The 18288-nt window shown below is 39.2% G+C and overlaps 1 protein-coding gene across 1 annotated transcript; it reads right to left on the minus strand.

The window, feature by feature from the left end:
- Positions 1-2715: 2715 nt before the first annotated feature.
- On the minus strand, positions 2716-3704 carry LOC110544343 (putative vomeronasal receptor-like protein 4). Its single transcript, XM_021630369.1, has one exon. The coding sequence runs from the start codon at positions 3610-3612 to the stop codon at positions 2716-2718; it is 897 nt and encodes a 298-aa protein (XP_021486044.1). The 5' UTR covers positions 3613-3704.
- Between the last annotated feature and the right edge of the window lie 14584 nt (positions 3705-18288).

Consider the following 18288-nt stretch of genomic DNA (forward strand, 5'->3'; position numbering starts at 1 on the left):
GCACATGGCCATTGGCCACCATGAAGCAGTGACTGTATGTCTTATAGAATACCTTTGGCTACAGTCACAACAATGAAGTAAATAGATCAGTAGATTGGTAGCTTGCCTTATGGTACTGGTGGAAGGCAGGGGTCGGGGGAGAAACTTGTGTTTACAGCTTCACCTGAGATTCCAAGTGTCTCCTTCTCCTTCTTCCTGCCATTGCTGTATGTTACTTTAGAGAGTACATACAAGGTAGAATCATGACTGAGGGTTTTACCCTAGTTGGAGTGAACAGGTGTTTTTAATGTCTTCCTATGAAAAGTCAGGGAAATTTTGAAGGCTAGCAAACTCTGAGGAGCCACAGCTACCTTTTATGCTTATATGGAGGAACCAGCTACAGGCAGAGTTCACAAATAGAGGAAGTAACAGCAGATGGGAATAAAAAAAAAAAAAAAAAAAAAAAAAAAAAAACAACCCACAGCCAGACATAATGCACAGAATGATAGGCCCTGGAGCAGTCAGCCCTAAATGGGATTTCTCTATCAAATCCATGCCCTCAGAGCTCATGGAATACCAAAGAATAGGAGGCAGAAAGAATGTAAGAGCCCAAAGGAACAGAGGACAAGAATAAAAGATTTCTACATCCACATGAGCAAAACTCACATGAACTAACAATGACTGAAGCACAGGGACTGCATGGTTCTGAACCAGGTCTTCTGCCTTTATGCCATAGCTTCTCGTTCAGAGTTTTCATGGAATTCTTGAGTGTGAACAAGTGAGTCTCTGACTCTTGTGCCTTCACTTGGGCTTTTTTCTTTCTGTTGGTTTGTCTTGTCCAAATGTGATGTGAGGGTTTTTGATTTGATATTTATCTTATATTTTACTTTATTATATTTTAAAATGAATGAATGAATGAATGAATGAGGCTCTAGTCAGAAGGGTGAGGGATACCAGCCAAACTGTCATTTCTCCCTATTGAGATAGGGAGGATTGGTTTTCTTCAATGCGATGACACAGGCTATGTCAGCCACTCCAAGACAGCTCTCATGTTCAAGAGTGGTTGACCAAAGGGCGGTGGACTCCACAGTTGTGTGTGTGTGCTTTTACTTAGTTATAGTTTGTTTCTTTATTTATTGGAATATTGTGTTTTGGTTTCTTGGTTTGGGAGATTTGTTGTTACAGTGGGTTTTTGTTTTGTTTTTTGAGAAAGAACTTAAAATTGGGTGGGTAGGTAGGAAACCAGTGGAACTCCTTTTTGTTCCTGGGAATCATTTTAACTGTGTAGCTAAGTTTAGTCTCTGTGACTGTGAAACGTGAGTTTCTTTTTCTCATAGCTGGACTGTACTCCACCCCATAACCATGAAATGTTCTGTAACAAACGTTCCAGGAAGATTTCCTTAACTGCTTTGTAAAATTCTAACTGCCTGGTTTCGCATCTGCAACCACACTTGTTCTAAAGGATCTCCCTCCCATATATAAAAGGGGTATGGAAAATCGGCTCACAGCTGGTCTAATGAATCCCACCTCAGGGTAATACAGCTGCCAATTCTGCCCTGATGTATACACTACTAAAGCTTGTTTTAATTTGGATATAATTTGGGTCAAAGGATCCACCTTATGAAATTAAGCAGCAAATCCTATATTCAAATGAATGATGAATCAGATCTTTCTACTGGTCTTTGGTGATAAAGAGATAGATGGTGCTGTGGAGAGCATTTGTGTCAAAGGGCAAACAAACCTTAATCTGCTTTAATTACACTCATTGATTTATCTTGCAAAAGACATATACATATTTTTAAATCAACATAGACACTATAGACATATAAAACCAAACATTACTGTATATTTCTTATCTAGTTTGCCTAGTTTATTTTCTATGTAGTTATCCTTTATCTCCAGCATTTATTCCTGTAGAGAACCTTCAAGAATATAACACTGTTGAAATATTTCAGTGGGTTTAAAGTCTGTAAGTGATGCATTGGGCTCTTATTGAATGCATGCACAGTACATGCTGTTCTTTCACAAATATGTAAAATATTTTATATAAATGGATACTTACAAACATTTTGAAGGTGCCTCAAATAGCCTCACTGTACTAACATTTAACAAGTAAAATGTCAGGTAAAAATATAAGGAATGGAAAAATGTGATTTAATCACTGAATTTTGAAAAAAATCTACAAAATCCACATGCATGCTTCCATTAATAGCAGGAGTAAAATCGGGTTTTAAAATCCTATTTAAAGCTTCTCTCTAAGTACTGGAGACATAACCCAGCAGTTCAGAGCTATATTTGTGTCCAGGTGACTCATGAGTTTAGAACCCAGGCTCAATTTCTAGTAATTATGTTTTGTATCTGTTTAACTCCAGTCAGCCAACTCCCATCAGTCACAGGACACTTGATGGTCTCTTCAGCAGCTTCAGGCTCCAGGTATGTGCACGCTACACAGACATAATTTAGGCAAATTATTCATACAAAACAAGTGAACACAAATACAGAAAAGTTAAAAAAATAAAGTCTCTTCAAAATGTGACAATAAGAAGAAAAAAATTTCTATAACATTGTGATTGGCTAAAGTTACTTTCAGTGCAAGTCTCCAGTCACCAGGAAGGGGATATGAGAATAAATACCTGTTTAAACTGCTTTGTGGGATTTTGTCTTACAATATTGCAGAAATGAGAGTTCTTTCACTTATTAAACAGATGAATGGGAGGGATTTTTTCTCAGTTTCTCTCACTGACCATACCAACATTTAGCCTGAAGTCTATCTCTGTGAATCAGCACAAGGGGGCTGAAAATTGCATAACCAAGGATCAGAAATTCTTGAATATTTATCACCAAAGAATAGTCCCCTAAAGAAAGACTTAAAAATAGAGAAAAGGCACAATCAGTCCAGTAAAAGAAAACAAAACAGAGCATCAAAACGAGGACACTTTGAGCAGCTCTCAGCTCAGGGGGAGTTCTGTAAAGAAGCTTGGAGTTGTGAAGGTAGAGGACATGCTGGTGGTGCTTGTGGAGAAGAAATATCATGTAGCCACTGGCCCCTCCCATGGCACCCTGAAACACTGCATCTCTCAGGACCATGAGAGGGAGAAAAATCCATTTCATTTTCTGACTTTCTGGCATAAAATAGCAATAATTGTAACCATCCTTAATCTGTGACATATTCAGAGTTGTACTTCTAAGAGAACTGATTAGGTTCATACTTATTAAAGCATTGAGTATCCAAAAGCATAAGAAGAATGGAAGGATGTGCCATGCAGACTTTGGCCTGAGCCTCCTCCACCCAGATGCTCTGGGACTAATGATGATGGCCTGGACCACAGTGAGGAGACTGCTGGTGCAGATGGAGAGGCCACGGGCCACCCTCTCCAGGTAAACGAGGATCTTACAGCCCATGTCATCTAGGAAGTTTATCAATCCAAAAGCAGCTATTGTCTTTTGCAATCCTCTTGAAAGAAGGATTATGATGTTGGTAAAAGCCAAGTGGATGAGAATCAGGTGTAGGGGCTTCTTCTCAGGCCCTCCCCACCACCTGAACATATAATTCATGGAAACAGACACGTTCCCAAGGGTGCCAAACATAGTCATAAAGAGAAAAATTATTTCCTTAATAAACTTCAAAACCATGTTTACTTCCTAGGTGGAAATATTGTTTCCAGGATGCAAACGCTTTTTCAAGAAAGCGTTAGCAACGATAGGCATGTATCTGAAAAACACATTACACATAAGAGCATTTTCTGATGTGCAAGAAGCAGTGGTGGACACATGTAATGTTGCAGAGTAGGTTTCTGAATCTGCTGCTTCTACTGTGTGCTCTCAGATATTGTATGTGCCCTAACAGGTCAGTTTGGTAACTGCTATTCAAATCTGAAGTTTTAAAGAAGGCTTTTTATTTTTCATTTTACACTAGCAAAATGGATTTGTTCAAATATGTATCTACGTGTGTATGTTGGGGGGCTCTCTTTTGTGTGTGTTTGCATTGTCCTTGTTAACCGTAAGCATAGTTTAATTGAACTCCAAGTTTCACCACCCAAAAGTATTCCTCTCCTTCTCATTCTATTTTCATTGTATTTCCCCACACAGCTCCTAAAGCCTGAGGCTGCTGCTTAACCCCTGTGCCTTTCTTACAAAATGTCAGACAGTAGGAAATCTTGCTGCATCAACACCTCTAACGTCTCTTAGATTTAGCAATATCTTCCACACTGCCTCCTCTTTTGTTCAATATTCTTGTCTTACTTGCATCGTGATTAGTATAACAATTTCTAACTTTCATTTAGCTTCAAAACTTTATAATTTCATTTTCTATATCTTAATACTTTAAAGATTCTATATTGACCATTCCATGATTTCATTTCATATAAATATTTAACAGTTATTTTTTTAAGGCAGTCCTCAATGTCAAGTCAAGGTGTTTAACCTTTGCAGATAGGGCCTTACAGTTAAAGCTAAATCTTCACAAGATATGCTGAAACATTCATGTAACCTCCAGGTTGCAGGCAGGGAGGGTGTCTCTAGGAACCTTGTGGTGCTTCCTAGGAGAGAGGTTAGCAGAGAGCTGTGATCCCAGTGGATGATTCAGGGCATCTGTGACCCCAGTGAGTGACCTCTGGGCATCTAAGGGAGCATGGAACAGCTCTGGACAAGATGATACTCATGGGGTGTTTGGAGAAAGGGGATTAATGAGGTGTTAGGTGCAGCCATGTGAACACAGTCTGAGTTACAGGTTTTCTATATGGCTGCATCTAGCACAGTAGTTTAGGGTATAGCACTGTGAGGGATTCCCCCATCTAAGAGGCGATGGGGTCATTTGTTTCTGTGGGGGCTTGTGAGCAGCAATTGTATCACTTGGCTTTGCACCTCTTACCTGTTTACCATGCAGGCTGCTTTGTTTACATCAGTTTGAGCTGATTTAAGAACTTAGACTTGGGTGGGTATTAATCATGTCGAGAGCTCCTTTCTCTTTTCTCAGGGATTTATGGTAAGCTTTGGGCATCTTTTCTAGAATAATAGAAATCTGTGTATTTTAGTGGGTCCATGGGTTTGTGCGTATTCTGAGTAGTTGGAATGTCTCTGTTACCTTTGATCCCCCCTGTTAAACTTATGGGGTTGCTTTTAATCTCTATGTCCTGATGATCTAATGCATGACTCTCATGAACCCTGGCTGATGCGGTGCTTGTGTCCAGGTGCCTCATGAGTTTAGAATTTATCATATACAGCCTTTCAACTACTCCTCTGATAAAGAAGTAATTATCACTCATATCACTGCATCCTAGAAAGCACAATATCGTCCTAAATATCTGCATATAATTAAATATGATCCAGACATTAACAGCAAGCACACAAAAATTCTTCAACATACTTAGTGTAAATATTAAGTGTTTAGTCAGAGATTAGAATCTCTCAGAATCCCTGTAATAATTCACCCCTAATCCTGATAAAAATATTAACATTTTTCTCCTGGTTTAATGTCTGATTTCCTTGCAGTTCCCCCTTTTTCAGTTCTCTCTTCCCTTTTCCAAACTTGAAATATTTGAAAGCAGATTCTGATTTTCTAATACATGATTCCTCACTCCTGAAGTGGACAGTTAGAGGAAGAAAATGCAACTCACCCTTCCCCACCACCCACACATTACACTGTCTTGGGAAATGGTATAGAAAATTAATTTAAAAGATAAGATGGACTTGTATGAACATAGATGAATGATCCCATGTTTGCATCTAATCTGAAAGAGCCTTAGGCCAGCTGTATCCATTCATCATGGTTTTCTAAGAAGAAGGAAGCAAGCAAGCAAACAATCAAGCGCAAAAGAGATTTTTGGTCTTTCCTAATTTGTGTTGAAATAGAGTTACAATGAGTAGTTTCAGCATGTGCTAGTTCACAGCCTGGATCCTTTAAAACAAGAATTCTCAAGATGGCAATGATAACTTTTTATACACTATATCCACCAGGTGTGCAATGACTATAGTTGGGATAAGTATGTATAATATTATGTGGTGTACCTGAGACACTTTAAGGATAGATCTGAAAGGAAAAACTTCAAATTGTGAGTCATAACATTATTGTAAAAGAAAACATGTGCCAATATTTGAAATTGGAAATGCATCAAAAGTAAAAATGACAAACTTTACAAACACTAGTCACACAGTTGAAGTCACAATGCTGGTAAACATGGAGGCTGAAACAAGAGCTTTTGTTTTCTTTCATCTTGTTACTTTTGAGAACAAGTTTTCCTATGAAAACTGGTGTAGCTTTGAATCACAATTATTTTGCCTCAATCTATTAGTGATGTTACAGGAGTGTATCATAGTTGTCTCCAGTGTTTCATAGACACCTGGAAATCTTCTATATCTTATTCCTTTAAGAAAGCAAGGGGATAACTTTAAGCAAACACCTACCCAGAGCTTTCATGGTACTCAGTGATGCCTCAGCATTTCTGGTCCATTTCTGTATCTCCAGGAACTCATCTCCTTTGATCTTTCTGGAGCTAGGAAACAGCTTTGTCAGAAGGAAGGCAAAGACCCAAGGCTTACAGCCTCTCAGCTACTCCCTGGCTTAGTCTAAGAGAGACTTTAATGACATGGCGCCGCTGATGGGATCAAAGATCTTACCTTCATGGACTCACCTGGACCTCTGAGGATCACACATCTTCTGGAGCAGCTTTGGAAAGGTGACACTTGCAGGGTTATATTTGTACTATCTGCACCTCTGGAGCTCTTGGCTGACAACAAGTATTCAAATTTAGTGTTGTCACAGTGTCAGGAAGAAGGAAGGCCTCTGCAGGGCCCCAGTCCCTCAAGTACAGCTTTCCTCTCTTCCCAGCTATTACATCTGTTTTGTTCAGGATTACATCTGTTTTATTTCAAGGTTAATTAGGCTTTAATTATTCTGAGAAGAAGGGTATGGGGTGAGAGAATAAACAACTAACGAAGTTTCTGTGTACTGAGCTTCCTGCATCTCCAGACTTTTATCATCTCCAAGTTCCAGCCTGTGAACTGTCAAGGAACTGACTTCTGATACAATGACTCAGTCTCTTCCTTCCCCATTTTAAATCTGCTGTTAGACAGGAGTAGAAAAAAAATGATGCTCCGAATGGGATTCAGCTTCCTGAGAAAGTTACGAGGGCCCAAGAAAGGTTCTTCCAGATATTTTTCATTCTAGTGCCTAGGAGGCCATTCCTATCCTGGATTTTACTTGTTTACAAAATGGTGTAAATAAATGTGTGTGCAGAGTTAAAGTTAGAAGTGATGATAACACTATTTTGTTCTTGAAGAGAAGGCACCACTGATTTTTTTTTGGGGGGGTGGATTTTTTTGGCTTTGGAGAAGGGAGAGTTTGAAGTTCCTGGTCACCTTCTGTGTCCTGCATGATGGTGTCTCCATACATGTATGTCCAGCCAACACATGGTGGAATCTAAAAATTCCTCTTCTGTAAGTGAAATGACAGCTTTTGTGGAGAGCATGATTCCTATACTCTCTACTGATTGAGAAATCCAAGTGCAGAGACACTAACATATGGAGCATCACATGTGTCAGAGTAGATAGCCACTGAAAAAATAAAATGATTTTCTCTGGTCCAATAAGGTCTACTACCCTCTGAAGTCTTTGTTGTTTTTTTTTTTAACACGTTTTCTCTGGGTAGCACTTGCTGTCCTGGAACTCACTATGTAGATCAGGTTGGTCTCCACCTCAGAGTTCTGCATGCATCTGTCTCTTGTGTGGGATTAGAGACCATATTACCACCACCTAGGTCTCTGATGTCTTTGTGATTTTGTATAGAAAACTTTCTAAGTCTATTCTTTTCTTTTAAGTATAAAAAAAAATAATAGGTTAAAGCTTGTAGTGCTCCAACTAGTTTATTCAATTGAAGATAAAATATCAGAAAGAGCATACCTCAGGTATCTTCCATCTTGGAAGAGTTCTGTAGAGAAAACTGGCCACCTACAGACAGAGGACATTCTGCGGGCCACTGGTGACCTCCATTATCCTCTGTAAGCTGATCTAATATAAAAGATATTCCTGCCAGGGGCCAACCCTGGCAGTTGACAGGGATGTCAAGAGGAGATAAGGAATTGGCAAGGGAGGACTGAGTCAGGTGAGGTGACCAGGGAATCTTGAAGCTCTGACTGACTAATAATCAGGTTGCTTCTTAATTTATACAGACCTTCCAGGACAAATTCGAACTAACAGTTATCCAAGAAGTACAGGTTATATCATTTTGTCACCACACATGTGTTTGATTTTTTTTTTATTCCATGTTCTGGGTTACAACAATTTGAGTCACAATTAGAAAGGACAAATAGAACAAATTTTATTTTTGTTATCAGCCCTGTAACTCCAATTCAAAAAACTTTAGGAATGCTTCTGCCAAAGCAAACACATTTATTACATGACAGCTGTTTTTAGTCTGCTAGTATTTGCAGTTGTAAAGCACCCAAGACAAAGAGAATGTGTCTGAACCTGTCCTTTTATAAATAGCAAATACTGATACTTGACTTCTTTAATTTATATCCTTTAAGAATCTATACTATTGAATGGCCAAGATGAAAAACTCAAGCGATAACACATGCTGGAGAGGTTGTGGAGAAAGGGGAACCCTGCTCCACTGCTGGTGGGAATGTAAACTGGTACAACCACTCTGGAAAGCTATCTGGCGCTTTCTAAGACAAATAGGAATAGTGCTTCCTCCAGACCCAGCTATACCACTGCTAGGTATATACCCAAAGTTTGTTCAAGGACACAAAAAGGACACTTGCTCAACCATGTTTATAGCAGCTCTATTTGTAATAGCCAGAACCTGGAAACAACCCAGATGTCCATCAATGGTGGAATGGGTACAGAAATTGTGGTATTTTTATACAATGGAATACTACTCAGCAATCAAAAAGGAGGAAATCATGAAATTTGCAGGCAAATGGTGGGATCTAGAAAAGATCATTCTGAGTGAAATATCCCAGAAGGAGAAAGACAAACATGGGATATACTCACTTATATAGACCAATAAGATATGATAAACATAATGAAATCTATACACCTAAAAAAGATAATCAAGAGAGCAGACATGGGGTAAGATGATCAATCCTCATTTAGAAAGACAGATGGGATGTGCATTGAATGTATGACAGGAGTCTACTGAGCCCATCTGAAAGACTCTAACTAGCAGTGTTTTCAAAGCAAAGACTCATGACCAAACCTTTGGCAGAGTACAGGGAATCATAAGAAAGAAGGGGAGATTGTCTGATGGGGAAAGGATAGGAGCTCCACAAGGACCAAATATATCTGGGTACAGGGTCTTTTCTGAGACTGACATTCAACCAAGGACCATGTATGGATATAACCTAGAACCTCCACTCAGATGTAGCCTGTGGTAGCTCAGTAACCAATTGGTTTCCCAAAGTGAGGGGAACAGGGACTATTTCTAGCAGGAACTCAATGACTGGCTCTTTGGTCTCCCCACCCCCGAAGGGAGGAGCAGTCCTGTTAGGCCACAGAGGAGGGCTTTGCAGCCAGTCCTGAAGATACCTGATAAAACAGGATCAGATGAATGGGGAGGAGGTCCCCCCTATCAGTGGACTTGGAAAGGGGCACGGTGGAGATGAGGGAGGGAGGGAGGGAAGGAGGGAGGGACTGGGAGGGAATGAGGGATCGGGACACGGCTGGGATACAGAGTTAATAAAATGTAACTGATAAAAATAAAATAAAATTAAAAAAAATTAAAAAAAAGAATCTATACTATTAAGTACAAAACAGTTATTTTAGTCAATCTGTCTTATTTACTGAGTTCTATTTCTACAGGGCTGTATGGTTACCTATCTTCAAACTAAATTTTCATAGAGATCTAAGTATATTGTAAAAAGAGACGTTGAACCTGTTACCAATTCGTCTTGCCAGAGTTTGTCAAATATCTCTAAGTTTACCCTGTTCCAATTATACTGTTTGAGTTTGCTTAGAGGTGGATACCCCAAGAACATTCCTGGAGTCATGGCATCATAAAGAAATTTCTAACATCTTAGTACTTGTCTATGCTTATCCCAATCTCCAGAGCATAAGGAAGACTTCAAAATAGGGCCAGATAAAGTTATTTACCTAAAAGCAAAAGGGATGGTATGTTTGGGACTTTCCCACCCTCAGATACAATTTTCTAAGGAGAGACATAAAATGAATTATAATGCAGAAAGTCCCCAAGAATGCAACACACAGAGACAAAAACCTAAAAGCGAGAGACAGAATGAGGGCAATTGCAGCATTTTGCTCAGCGTTGCTGAAACTGTCTCAAACAGCTTCATGACTTTCACTGTTTCCAGTGGATATGGCTGTGCCATATTCCCTTGTAACAAGGTGGCACTTAAGATGAATAGACCCTGGCTGGGGAGAGGGCTCAGTTGTTAAAATACCTTGCTTCCGATTGTGACTGCCACCTCACTTCACTGCCTGGTGGGGTGACAGCTTACCTATAATTCTAGTCTCAAAGGCCAGGGATAGGCTCTCCCGAGAGGAACTGGAAAGTGGGATGAGCCTTTTGTTGTGCTCTGTGTATGACTGAAAGATCCTGACTCGGTAAAGTGGAAGGTGGGGATGAGGTCTGATGTCAACCTCAATCTCATGCATGTAGATGAGCACAAATGTGTATTTGTACCACCTCTCATACATGTGTGCCCACCTACTCAAAAATATAACACATGTTCAAAATACACGTGTAATACACACAGACAAAATGAAAACTGCAAAATTTCATGAAGCTGCTGCTTCCTTAAGAAAATTAGGAAATAAACAGACAAAGTAAACAGATTTATTTGTTGCAAAACCAGGGAGAGGAAGAATCTTCCTTTCTTTCCCCCTTCTCTATAGCAATGACACTGAAGGGATCTGCCTACTGTGGGGTCTCGCATCTGGACCCCAATTAAGCAGACTGCTCCCAAACACCATTTTTCAAACACAAAAATATTCTTTACTGAGCAAGGCAAGGCAAGATTGCTAAATATGAATTTGGCAGAAAGAGTAAGAAATAGTGTGGCAAGTGTTATTTTTAAGAGGGAAAAGGAAAGGTCTGTGTTAGAATGAGCTAGGATGGATTGGTAAGTTCTGATTGTTTTTGTTTGTTTGTTTGTTTGTTTCTTTTAACTTTTATTTTATTCATTTTGTAGCTCTTCCATAAACCCCTCTCAGAGTATGAGTCTCTGAAAAGACCTCTGTGTTCAAATTTTCTTGTTCTGTTGCTCTCCTTGTGGAGTTTCTGTCCTCTCTAGATCTTACTATTTCCTACTTCTTTCACAAAATTCCATGCATTCTGCCCAACAGTTGGCCATAAGTCTCAGCATCTGCTTTGATAGTCTGCAGGGCAGAGCCTTTCAGAGGTCCTCTGTGGCAGGTTCCTCACTTGTTTCCTATTTTCTTCTTCTTCTGATGTCCATCCTCTTTTCCTTTCTGAATAGGGACTAAGCATTTTAACAAGAGTCCTCCTTCTTGATTAGTTTATTTAGGTGTACAGATTTTAGTAGGTTTATCCTCTATTATATGTCTGTATGAGTGAGTATATACCGTGTGTGTCTTTCTGCTTCTGGGACAGGTCACTCAGGATGATCTTTTCCAGTTCCCACCATTTATCTGCAAATTTCGTGATTTCATTATTTTTTAATTGCTGAGTAATATTCCATTGTGTAGATGTACCACAATTTCTGTATCCAAACTTCAGTTGATGTTCTGGCTATTACAAATAAAGCTGCTACAAACATGGTTGAGCAAATGTCCTTTTTGTGTACTTGAGCCTCTTTTGGGTATATGCCTAGGAGTGGTATGGATGGATCTTGGGGAAGCGCTATTCCTAGTTGTCTGAGAAAGCACCAGATTGATTTCCAGAGTGGTTGTACAAGTTTACATTCCCACCAGCAATGGAAGAGGGTTCCCCTTTCTCCACAACCTCTCCAGCATGTGTTGTCACTTGAGTTTTTGATCTTGGCCATTCTGATGGGTGTAAGGTGAAATCTCAAGGTTGTTTTGATTTGCATTTCCCTAATGGCTAATGAGGTTGAGCATTTCTTTAAATGCTTTTCTGCCATTCGATATTCCTCTACAGTGAGTTCTCTGTTTAGCTCTGTTCCCCACTTTTTAAGTGGATTACTTGGTTTGCTGCTTTTCAGCTTCTTTAGTTCTTTATATATACTGGATATGAGTCCTCTGTCAGATAAAGGGTTGGTGAAGATTCTTTCCCAATCTGTAGGCAGTTGCTTTGTTTTGATGACAGTGTCCTTGGCTTTACAGAAGCTTTTCAGTTTCATGAGGCCCCATTTATTGATTGTTGCTCTTAGAGCCTGTGCTGTTGGTGTTCTGTTCAGGAAGTTTTCTCCTGTACCCATGAGTTCTAGGGTATTTCCCATTTTTTTTTCTAGAAGATTTAATGTATCTGGTTTTATGTTGAAGTCTTTGATCCATTTGGACTTCAGTTTTGTGCAGGGTGATAAGTATGGATCTATTTTCATTTTTCTACATGTAGACATCCAGTTGGACCAGCACCATTTGTTGAAGATGCTATCTTTTTTCCATTGTATGGTTTTGGCATCTTTGTCAAATATTAGGTGTCCATAAGTGTGTGGATTTATTTCTGGGTCTTCTGTTTGGTTCCATTTATCCACCGTTCTGTTTCTATGTCAGTACCATGCAGTTTTTATAACTGTTGCTCTATAGTACAGCTTGAGATCAGGGATGGAGATACCTCCAGAAGATCTTTTATTGTAGAGGATTGTTTTAGCAATTCTGGGTTTCTTGTTATTCCATACGAAGTTGAGAATTTTTCTTTCCAGGTCTGTAAAGAATTGTGTTGGCAATATGATGGGAATTGCATTAAATCTGTAGATTGCTTTTGGTAAGATGGCCATTTTTACTATGTTAATCCTGCCAAGCCATGAGCATGGGAGATCTTTCCATCTTCTCATATCTTCTAATTCTTTCTGCAGAGACTTGAAATTTTTTTCATACAAGTCTTTGACTTGCTTGGTTAGGGTTACACCAAGGCACTTTATGTCATTTGTGGCTATTGTGAAAGGTGTTGTTTCCCTAATTTCTTTCTTATCCCTTTTGTCTTTTGTATAAAGGAGTGGTACTGATTTTTTTGAGTTAATTTTGTATCCGGCCACTTTGCTGAAGGTGTTTATCAGCTGTAGGAGTTCCCTAGTAGAGTTTTTGGGGTCACTCACGTATACTATCATATCATTTGCAAATAGTGATAATTTGACTTCTTCCTTTCCAATCTGTATCCCCTTGATCTCCTTCAACTGTCTTATTGCTCTAGCAAGGACTTCCAGCACTATGTTGAAGAGTTATGGAGAGAGTGGGCAGCCTTGTCTTGTCCCTGATTTCAGTGGGATTGCTTTAAGCTTCTTTCCATTCAGTTTGATGTTGGCTATAGGCTTGTATATCGCCTTTACTATGTTTAGATATGTGCCTTGTATGCCTGATCTCTCCAAGATTTTAAACATGAATGGATGTTGGATTTTGTCAAATGCTTTTTCGGTATCTAGGAAGATTATCATGTGTTTTTTTTTTTTTTCAGTTTGTTTATATGGTGGATCACATTGATGGATTTCCGTATATTGAACCACACCTGCATACCTGGGATGAAGCCTACTTGGTCATAGTGGATAATATCTTTGATATGTTCTTGGATTCGGTTTGCAAGTATTTTGTTAAGTATTTTTGCATCAATGTTCATAAGGGAGATTGGCCTGAAGTTCTCTTTCTTTGTTGAGTATTTGTGAGGTTTAGGTATCAAGGTGACTGTGGCTTCATAGAATGAATTTGGTAATGTTCCTTCTGTTTCTATTTTGTGGAATAGTTTGAAGAGAATTGGTGTTAGCTCTTATTTGAAAGTCTGGTAGAATTCTGCGCTGAAGCCATCTGGTCCTGGGCTTTTTTTGGTTGGGAGTCTTGATGAGCGCTTCTATTTCTTTGGGGGATATAGGACTATTTAATTGACTTACCTGGTCCTGATTCAGCTTTGGTAAGTCAAATCGATCAAGAAAATTGTCCATTTCATTTAGATTTTCAAATTTTGTGGCATATAGACTTTTGAAGTAAGTCCTAATGATTGTTTGGATTTCCTCAGTGTCTGTAGTTATATTCCTCTTTTCATTTTTGATTTTGTTGATTTGGATGGTGTCTCTCTGCCTTTTAGTTAGCTTGGCTAAGGGTTTGCTGATCTTGTTGATTTTCTCAAAGAACCAGCTCTTGGTTTCATTGATTCTTTGAATTGTTTTATTTGTTTCTAATTGATTGATTTCAGCCCTGAGTTTGATTATTTCCAGGCGTCTGCTCCTTCTTGGTGTGTCTGCTTCTTCTTTTTATAGCATTTTTAAGTGAGCCATTAAGTTGCTTGAATGAGCTGTCTCAAATTTCTTCTTGAAGGCACTTAGTGCTATGAACTTTCCTCTTAGCATTGCTTTCATTGTGTCCCACAAGTTTGGGTATGTTGTGTCTTCATTTTCATTGAGTTCTAGGAAGACTTTAATTTCTTTCTTTATTTCTTCCCTGACCCAGCTGTCATTTAGTAACAAGTTGTTCAGTTTCCATGTGTGTGTAGGCTTTTTGCTATTCCTGTTGTTGTTGAGGTCCAGCTTTATTCCATGGTGATCAGACAGGATACAAGGGATTATTTCAATCTTCTTGTATCTGTTGAGGCTTACTTTGTGACCAATTATATGGTCTATTTTGGAGAAGGTTCCGTCAGGTGCTGAGAAGAAGGTAAATTCTTTTGTGTTTGGGTGTAAAGTTCTGTAAGTGTCTGTTAGGTCCATTTGATTCATGACCTCTGTTAGAGACATTGTTTCTTTGTTTAATTTCTGTTTTGTTGACCTGTCCTTTGTTGAGAGTGAGGTGTTGAAGTCTCCCACTATTAATGTGTGGGGATCTATATGTGGTTTAAATTTTATCAATGTTTCTTTAACAAATGTGGGTGCTCTTGTATTTGGGGCATAGATGTTCAGGATTGTGATGTCTTCCTGGTGGAATTTTCCCTTGATGAGTATGAAGTGTCCTTCCCCATCTCTTTTGATTAATTTTGGTTGAAAGTCTATTTTATCAGGTATTAGAATGGCTACTCCTGCTTGCTTCTTGGGTCCATTTGCTTGGAAAGATGTCTTCCAACCTTTCACCCTCAGGTAATGTCTATCTTTGTGCCTTAGGTATGTTTCTTGTATGCAACAGATTGCTGGGTTTTGTTTACGTATCCATTCTGTTAATCTGTGTCTTTTTATTGGAGAGTTGAGTCCATTGATGTTGAGAGAGATTATTGACCAGTGGCTGTTAGATCCTTTGATTTTGATGTTGGCTGTGGTCATAAGGTTGTGTGCTTGGTTGCTTTTTATTTTACTGTAGTAAGGTTAATTATTTCTTGTGTTTTCTTGAAAGGAACTAATTTTTTGGGGTTGTATTTTCCCTTCCAGTGTCTTCTGTAATGCTGGATTTGTTTGTAGGTATTGTTGAAATTTGTTTTTGTCATTCAATATCTTGTTTTCTCCATCTATGAGGACTGAGAGCTTTGCAGGGTATAGTAGCCTGGGCTGACATCTGTGTTCTCTTAGGGTCTGCATAATATCCGTCCAGGCCCTTCTGGCTTTCATAGTTTCTGTTGAAAAGTCAGGTGTGATTCTAATGCCATTATATGTTACTTGGCCTTTTTCCCTTGCAGCTTTTAGTATTTTTTCTTTGTTCTGTATACTTACTGTTTTGATTATTATGTGGCGGCAGGACTTTCTTTTCTGGTCAAATTTGTTAGGTGTTCTGTAGGCTTCATGTATTCTTATTGGCCTTTCCTTTAACTTGGGGAAATTTTCTTCAATTATTTTGTTGAAAATATTTTCTGGGCCTTGGAGAAGGGAGTCTTCTTTTTCCTCTATACCTATTATTCTCAGGATTTTTCTTTTCATATTGTCTTAGATTTCTTGGACAGTCTGTGTCAGGAATTTTTTGGATTTAACATTTTCTTTGACAGATACATCTATTTCTTCCATTGTATCTTCTACACCTGAGATTCTTTCTTCCATCTCTTGTAGTCTGTTGGTTATGCTTACCTCTTGGTTGGTTATGTAGTTCCTGTTTTCTTCCCTAGATTCTTCCTTTCCATCATTTCCTCCATTTGTGTTTTCTTTAATTTTTCCAGTTCTATCTTCAGGTCTTGAGTTGTTTTGTTTACTTCCTTCACCTGTCTGATTGTACTTTCCTGTTTTTCTTTTAGTTCCTTCAACTCTGTTTCTTTTATTTCATTCAGTGCTTTAAGCATTTCCTTTTTAAAGGCCATAAACTGTTTGGCTACAACTTCCTCTATTTCTTTATGGATGGCAATATTCTGTTTGAGTTTATCCTCCTCTATGTCTTTATGTATTTTATTTGTTTCCTCTGTTATTATCTTCATGAGCATAGTTGTTAGGTCATCTTCTTGGATTTCAGTTATGCTGGGGTGTTCAGGGCTACTTGCCTCTGGGTAACTGGGTTCTGGAGATGCCATATTGCTCTGACTTTTGTTGCTTGAGCTTTCATGTTGGCCTCTACCCATTGTGCTATCTTAGGTGTTTGGGGTTATTTTCTGGTGGTTCCTGGGGATCCTGTGGTGGAGAGAATCCCCTTGGCAGAAAGCTGGTTTTTCCTGAAGGAAGTCTTCTCAGCTTTTTGGGTATAGTCCCTGGATGCCTGGCGTTTTTTCAGGAGTTGCTGCTGCTCACCTCAGGGATAGAGACCTGAGTGGTAACCGTGGTCTTTGTTAGTTGAGAGGGTTCTCCTCTCACCCAGGGAAGTCCTGAGGGCAGCTGCCCTGTTTCTGGGTTTTTTGCTGGGAAACAGAATCGCCTGTGTTTTATCGCTGCGAGTTCTGATTGCTGGTTATTCTGCCAATCCTGCTGTGCTGTCGCTCAGAATGAGAGTCCTCCCGGCGCTGCCATCTTGCCCCCTCCGAGTAGACTTTTGTAAACTATAATGATCCTACCAGAACCATAAAGAAGGACATAGCAGAAGCTGAAGAAATGTGAGTTTTTAAAGAAACAGTTTCCAGATGAAGCACTGAGACGGCCTCATGCAAAGGCCACCATGGAGCTCTGTGATGAGAGAACACAGAACCTGAGCACAGAGACAGAGATGCTCAAGGTCCTCAGGCTCATCCTTCCCAGTTTACTGATCATTCAAAGACAGACCAACATTCATGCTTCTGAGGAAAACTGACATATGCAAGTAAATCAATCATCTGTCACGTCCACTCACCATGATAGCTTGGAGCAGACAAGCTCTGGCTGAGTTCTTCTAGCTGGTGAAGTTGCTTGGCAATATCTCTGGGGTTTACAGAGTTCTTGGCTACCATAAAATATTAGGGATTTCAGTTTCTAAAGTTGTCACCATGTCAGGGAGAAGCAAGTACTCTGCAATCTGAGACCCTGAAATATAACTTTCATCTCTTTCCCTCCACAATTACTCCATTTGACTCACAAGTTTTCCTAGACTTAGGAAAGAGATATATAGATATGAGCTATTCCCCTTTTGATTTGACACAGGAGTGTTCTCTGGAAAACACATTTGGCTATGCCTGCATCTTGAAGTGTTTTCTTTGTGTTTCTATCCTGTAGTCTTGGAATTTGGCATTTCACTTGAAGGTCTATGATTCATTTTGAATGGCCTTTTACACAAGACAATAAATAAGGTCCAATTCATTCTTTACATGTTGATTTCTAATTCTCCCAGCAGTATTTGTTGAAGGAACTCATTCCCAAAGCATTTCTGGCCTCTTTTGTAGAGAATCAGATGGCTGAGAACGTGTTAATTTGCATTTTGGTCCTGTACTTCACCTCATCAGTCTACATCTTTTTGGCTTTGTGACATTTCCATGCTGTTATTTCACCATGGCTTTATGTTGTATTTAGAAGCTGCACATTGTGACTCCTCCAGAATTATTCTTTTTACTGTATGTTATTTTGGACATTTTGGATCTTTCATGTGTTCCTGTGGTTCCTAGTGTTTAACTATGGTTCCTAGCTACAAACATTCAGATGTGAGTCCATAATCTGGAATAACTGCAGAAGCTAGGAATTTTAAAAGGGCTGTTGACATGCATGGTTGGGGCTGGGGAGGGGCATTTAAGAGAGGGATAGCATGATGTATGTGATATGAAAAGGAAAATGGAAAATGGGGTATAATTTTGGAGGGGAGTATGGTCACTGTAGAAGGTAAGAAGAGGAGGAATAAATAACATTAAGGAGGTTTTGAGAAATCCATAATGTTTTACTAAGGGTTTCTATTGCTGTGAAGAGACACTATGATCATGGCATCTTTTAT

The sequence above is a fragment of the Meriones unguiculatus genome, chromosome 19 (assembly GCF_030254825.1).
Source record: "Meriones unguiculatus strain TT.TT164.6M chromosome 19, Bangor_MerUng_6.1, whole genome shotgun sequence".
NCBI classification, from domain to species: Eukaryota; Metazoa; Chordata; class Mammalia; order Rodentia; family Muridae; genus Meriones; species Meriones unguiculatus.